Genomic DNA, 6611 nt, shown 5'->3' on the forward strand with positions numbered 1-6611 from the left:
GAAAATTGAGAGGTATGCTCCCAAAGGGTGGGCTTAAGGAGAAAAGAAAACAATTTTAAAAAATGTATGTATTTAGTTGATTTATTTTAATCTACAATTTAAAAAACAAACAAAAAACATCCACCATAACTGTAAACTAGTGTACTGTACCTGTGTGCAAAAGTAAAAGGACAGCCAGAAAAATTAACCTGAAAGTGTGTAAGTGTTTATATTACTCCCTTCTTTGATGCTTGCCTTCAAGACTTCTCTAAGGCTGCACTGCTCCTGTGGAACTCCCTTCCCTACTCCGTTAGACTTTTACCCAGTCTCCATTCCTTCAAAAAAAATTATGAAAACTAGTTTCTTGAGGAAAGAATATCAATTAAACTGATAACAACTTTCCCTCCCTGCATCTGTCATTAAAAAATACATTTAAAAAAAAGCCATCAGCGAATACCATTCTTTCAACCTACTTTTCTACCTTACCCTTACATTTTGTGTCACTATACCCCACTCCATCCAGCATGTAAGCTAATTGAGCATGGCCCTTCCCAACCCCTCTGTTGCTGTGCATCCAAGTTATCTGATTACAAATTATTATTTATAAATCATAATATATTTATAAACTGTGATAAGTCACTGTTGTCATTTTCAACAAAATCAAAGAAACTGGATTATTTGCGCATGTGTTTATTCATGCATTAGCTTAAATGACATTCACAAGTTATCATCACAAAGATCTACAAAATCAATATGCACAAATATTTTAATCTACATTATATTTGAACGCATTAAATTTACAAAATAAGATTAAAAAAAGGCAAGAAAGTAAATAACATTCTTCCAAAGAGCCACACTCTACAGCATTTTAAAATCGAAGCAGGAGCAACAAAAGATATTTTTACAACCAAAGTATTTACACTGAACTCTAGCACAAATGAAGTTCTTATATGAACTTTCAATTAAAGAAAAAAACAAACAAAAAAACAGTCTTTTAAATATGTTTAGCAGCATATTAAATTAGTTATAAGCACAATTATGCAGCTGTAAGCAGAAAATAAAACAATGTTTATTTATTTTTAAATAAAAACAAACCTCTAGGAACAAATAATTTATGATGTATTTCAGCAGTCTGGACAATAAAAAAATAAACCAAAATCAAAAAGAAGAATAAAATGACAAAATTCTACAAAGTATTTTTTCTCAGCAAAAAAATAAAAGAGAGAAATTGTTAGTAACCCAAAAGAAAGAATGAACATGTAATTATTTTTTTAAACATTTATCGCACATCAAATCCTGAGCACAAGTGGGCACAAAGAAGCACAACTTTGGTCAAGTGTGTATACGAATCCAACGACAATGCTTTATAGGCAGTTTGTATTGGTATTTAACTGCCGGCTTACATTTTAATACCACAAATTAGGATTATACATTGGATAGCATAGAATTTTTTAAAAGTGAATTATTTCAGTGAGATTTGCGTAAATATGCCACAAGCATTTGCATTGCTGTGAAGTGTACAGAACAGACCATATATATTCTGTCTTAACAACACTGTTTAAACAAACCATACAATAAAGTGAACTCTCGGGTGCCTAGGTGTGCAGTATACCACGCTTGCTTGCTACAGCAGTTTGGAAGGCTTCTTATGCTAAGCACTAGCACTGTACCATTAGCATTACAGGTTAAATTTTATACAGTTTCCAGTTAGGTCCAACCTATACAATTCCGACTACTTTAAGTTATTAAATGCCCAAATAAGTCAGTAAACAGATTATCACAGTATCTTCTTAAGACAACGTCCAAGATTCGGGCTTAGTTGCTGGCAACATCTTCACTTGTGTCACCTGCATCCGATAACTGCCCATCCAGTAAACCATTAGCTTTCCAAATTTTCACAGTTTGATCACTGGACGGGATAAAAGTAAACAAAATATGAATAGTGTGTTAAATTGCAAAATAATTAAACTACACAAATATATTTCAAGTAATAGGCCAAAGGGAAGTAGAAAATAAAGCAGTACTTATTAATAAAGATTATTTTCAATGTACATCCAATTAATACAATTACTGGTTGTAGGATTTATTGGTAGATATATTGCACTTGAACATATATTACCATCTAGTAAATTACTCTAATAGGAAATCCTAATCCCACCAAAAACAAAAAAACAAACATTAAGCACTGTGGACATAGGGTGCATGCACTTTATTGTAGCCATCATTCCAATGTGTCTCCTTGAGAAGCACTGGATGTACAACAAACCATCCAACGTCAACATACTTTGCATGCTCCCGCTGGACGCCAAATTGATTTAATAATTTTATATATTTCAATTCAAAGTGCCTAGTGGCTGTCTGCCAGTCTTTAGTAGGCATGGAACCTGCAAGCTGTAAACAGTCATAAATGTCTATGTTTAAATTTGCAAGGCTGCAAGGGTAGCAGCTATACCTCACGTCATTAAAGTGACACTATAGAGTTGGGAATACAATTGTGTATTCCTGATGCTGTAGTGCCCTAGTTACCATTTACTTAAGCAGGCCCATGCTGCGAGGGTTAAAAAGGTGAGTTTACTTCCCTTTTCTCACAAGCAGCATTGGTCGCTGGTGTGCCTCTTTGGCTGAGATTATCGAGAGTGCTTTCTCGTGGATTGGGAGGCTAGTGCCCATGCCTACAAAGTACACAGCTTAGCCAATCAGATGGTCTCTATGAGAGGATCGGATTAAAATAGTAGAGTTTTACTCCACTATTTTGGTGAAAGTGCCACTAGAGGCAGGTTAGCACTGCAATGAAAATATTGCTGCAGGATTAAAACAGGGGGGGGGATTGCCACAAAGATCACTGATTTGAGATGGAGTGGTCTAAATGCCAATAGTGCTACTTTAAGATTAAAGGACTACTATAGTGCCAGGAAAACACTCTTTTTTCTGGCACTATAGTGCCCTGAGGGTGCCCCCACCCTCAGGGTCCCCCTCCCGCCGGGCTCTGGAGAGAGGAAGGGGTTAAAATCTTACCTTTCTCCAGCGCCTGGCGGGGAGCTTTCCTCCTCCTCTCCTCCTTCCTAGCGACGTCATCTGCTGAATGCGCATGCGCGGCAGGAGCCACGCGCGCATTCTGCCAGTTCATAGGAAAGCATTTACAATGCTTTCCTGTAGACATTGGCGTCTTCTCACTGTGATTTTCACAGTGAGAAGCACACAAGCGCCTCTAGCGGCTGTCAATGAGACAGCCACTAGAGGCTGGATTAACCCTCAGTGTAAACATAGCAGTTTCTCTGAAACTGCTAGGTTTATAAAACAAAAAAAGAGTTAATGGACCAGGCACCCAGACCACTTCATTAAGCTGAAGTGGTCTGGGTGCCTATAGTGGTCCTTTAAGTGATTTTGTTGTTTAAATATTAATGTGGGCAAAGATTTAATACAATATTGTAAAACTACTGGAATCTACAGAACCCATAAATATATCCAATATTCCCTGCTTAAACATAACAGTATATTAAGCAAGATGTATATTAGCTATCTTACTCTGATGCTGTAAAAATGTGAGTAGAGTTTGTGCAGATCGCATTGATAGGGCTATCGTGTCCTTTAAGATCTCCAATAGGCTGAAACGTGTCAGCATTCCACAGCTTGATAACGCCTCCTCGGCAACCACTTAGAATGACAGGGCAATTGGGTACTGTTCCAACAGCACATACCCAATCTTTGTGAGCATTTGGAACTTGCTAAATGAAAAAAGCAGAAAGGGTATTGGAAAAAATTATAGTACACACACAGCTCTAGGACAATATAACAAAATAAAATTAACAGTTCAAATAATAATTTAATTTTGTAAATACAGACATATACTACATCCCTCTATTTTTATACTTTGTGTTCTTTTTAAAGTATTGAAATGTCATACATGCAAATAGCAAAATATAGTTTTTTCATATTAAATGTGAGTTAATTCCCTTAAAGACTGCTTTTATTTTTGTTAGAGCTATCATCTTATAAAATGAACTTTTTGAAAAATATTGTCTATAAACCATCTTTATTGTATAGTACATAAATTCTCAGCTTTCAAAAATGCCAAAAAGTGCTGCAAAAGTTAAAGCGGCACTGTGACACCCTATATCCCCCGTTTACTTTTATAGCCCCCACTCGCGGGGCACAGGTGGGACACTGTGCCCCCCCCACCTAGTTAATAGATGCCCCACGATTGGGAGGGGGGTGTGCTTTTTTCTTTTTTACACTGTTTAGTAGATATGCCCCTACTCGCGGCATAGCGAGTAGAGGTATTCAGGAGATTTTATTGATCCCCATAGAGTGAGGGAGGACATGGGGGGGGGGGATTAGGAAGTGGCGGGGAGAACATTTTACAGGGAGGGAGCTGCGCGCTGGTAGCTCCCTCCTTATAATAAACCAAACGAACGAACAAAGCAATTTCTATTCATTTTTTTTCCGACTTTCTGACGAATGAATAGATGAAATTCCTGTTCGATGCCCGGGAATTTCACACATCTACCCACACAAAGATGGCAGCGTCCAGGACCTAGGTCTGGGCACAAAATAAACATGCAGAAATAGGTAATATGGAAGGCTTAGGGGTGACTAGGGGGACAATTTGATGTAGTGGAGTCGGGTTAAAAAAAAACAGGATTCGGCCATGACAGTGCCGCTTTAATTATTTTGGTTCTTAAATTATTAAGTTCTTACATATCAGCAGTAAGGGCTGAGAAGGTGTAAAAGGGTGTCGTGATTTACAATAGGGAAGTGCGAAGCTAAGATTGTACTAATTTAAGGTAAACAAAAATCAAAGGATAGAATGATCAATTTGTTGGTTGCTCTCACCATATCTATGAATAACATACAGAAAATGTGAGCACATGGAATGTATGTCCTTGTTTCTTATTTATTCTGCAATTTTTAAGATACTGTGCAGATGTTTCAGACTGTCTAGAGGTAAACTCACATGATGATGTACTATCCTCACAAAACCGCTTATGTGCAAAGCTAGTGCAAGATATGTATTGAGTTAATTGGTTCATAACGTAAACAGATAATAGCAATGAGTCAATAGAGTGAGAAACAGCATACATTTAAAAGCAAACTGGAACTGGGAGTTGGAAGCTCTGACTTTAGTTAATTATGTTTTAGTAATGTATGAGCTTTATAACTAGACAACACATTTTGTTAGATCTCAACTTTTCTGTTGATTGAGATTTAATTTTGACGACACGTTTTCTATCCTTTTAGTACCTGCAAGCTGTCACCTTGGTATATTTCAACAATAGCTAATGCAGGTACCACCCCGCCAATATGGCATAAAAGCTTTCATTTTTTCTCATAAGAAATGTGTGTAGCCGTCATATGCTGCAACATAGTAAAAATATTCCCCAAGTGTTTGAGTAAATTGTTTATAGTCATCCTTGTACTCTTTTTCCCAGATGTGCTTGTTATAGAGCTTCACGTTGTATGAAATAACTCACAGAAAAATAGGTCAATACACTGAGTATGAATAGGGAAACTTTAAAAGGAAACAGCAGTAAAAGCAAACAATGATATATAACCTAAGAAAGAGGAGTCTGCAACAGAGACCTAACAGTCTTTTTACTGCATCTACTAGGTTTTACTGCCAAGTGCAAATAGACAAATTGAATAGGTGCTTATGATACAAATACAAACAAAAGTAAAAGTAAAATTGATTCAGTATACAGATGTATGACAGCATTTAATTACCTGAACAAGGTCTTTCCGTGAAAGGTCCCATTTCTTTAACCCATTGTCTCTTGAGCCACTGTAAAGGTTATCTCCACTAATGATGAGAGCTTCAATACCATCATAATGTGGTGGTTCAAAACAATATGTAGGACTTACAGTGCCAAGAGCTCCTTCGGTAATTTCAAACATCTGAAGATAATATTAAAAAAAATAAAAATCATGGGAGACATTATTCAACTTCATCTCCCCTCCCCTCCACACACACACACACACACACACACACAAAAACACACACACTATCCAGACAATGTACTTTAAAATACAGATAACAATTCTAGCCTTCACTTCAGATTAAATATATTATTCTAGTAAATGGCTAAATCCCTCCTCAAGACCCTATTTACAGGGATATTAATGCATTGCTTTTAGAAGATGAAGATTATATTAGTCTTGAGGGACTTTTCTCTTTTGAAATTAGTTAATATTTTCATACTCCCCAGTTACTTGAACATTCTTGGAAGTTTCCTCTTGAGTCTTATTTCTTTAATTTTCTATTGATTTTTTTTTTATATATATATCTATTTCTCAAAATACATTTAAATACAATGGCAGTATTTCTATAAACTGCAGTATTTGATCATATTTTTTTTAATTATTACAATAAATTTATGAATTGAGCACAGAAGGTGTTTTTTACTAGAGGAAGTATTTTAGATAAAATATGAACTAGCAAGTTAAGCCACAGCCAAGTGTGTTCAGCTCAATATGAATTCATATTACTATGTCACCCGCCTTGATATAATGATCCTTAGATCCGGTGATGATTAGATCCTGACCGTTAGCCATCTGATCTACAGTAAGACACATAACAGGTCCAAGATGTCCAGATAGTTTTCCAGTGGACTGAAACCTTTTAAAAAAGTAAAGGT

General features: G+C 36.3%; 1 protein-coding gene across 6 annotated transcripts in view; it reads right to left on the minus strand.

The window, feature by feature from the left end:
* Positions 1 to 1026: 1026 nt before the first annotated feature.
* Positions 1027 to 6611, minus strand: part of KIF21A (kinesin family member 21A) — a 133583-nt gene continuing 127998 nt past the window's right edge. For all 6 annotated transcript variants that reach the window (XM_063448073.1, XM_063448074.1, XM_063448071.1 and 3 more), the window contains 4 exons: positions 6475 to 6592; positions 5701 to 5871; positions 3505 to 3704; positions 1027 to 1888 (listed from right to left, as the gene is read on the minus strand). In XM_063448073.1, coding sequence (XP_063304143.1) covers positions 1795 to 1888; positions 3505 to 3704; positions 5701 to 5871; positions 6475 to 6592 — 583 coding nt within the window. In that variant the 3' untranslated portion in view covers positions 1027 to 1794. The remainder of the gene's footprint in view (positions 1889 to 3504; positions 3705 to 5700; positions 5872 to 6474; positions 6593 to 6611) is intronic.

The sequence above is a fragment of the Pelobates fuscus genome, chromosome 3 (assembly GCF_036172605.1).
Source record: "Pelobates fuscus isolate aPelFus1 chromosome 3, aPelFus1.pri, whole genome shotgun sequence".
NCBI classification, from domain to species: domain Eukaryota; kingdom Metazoa; phylum Chordata; class Amphibia; order Anura; family Pelobatidae; genus Pelobates; species Pelobates fuscus.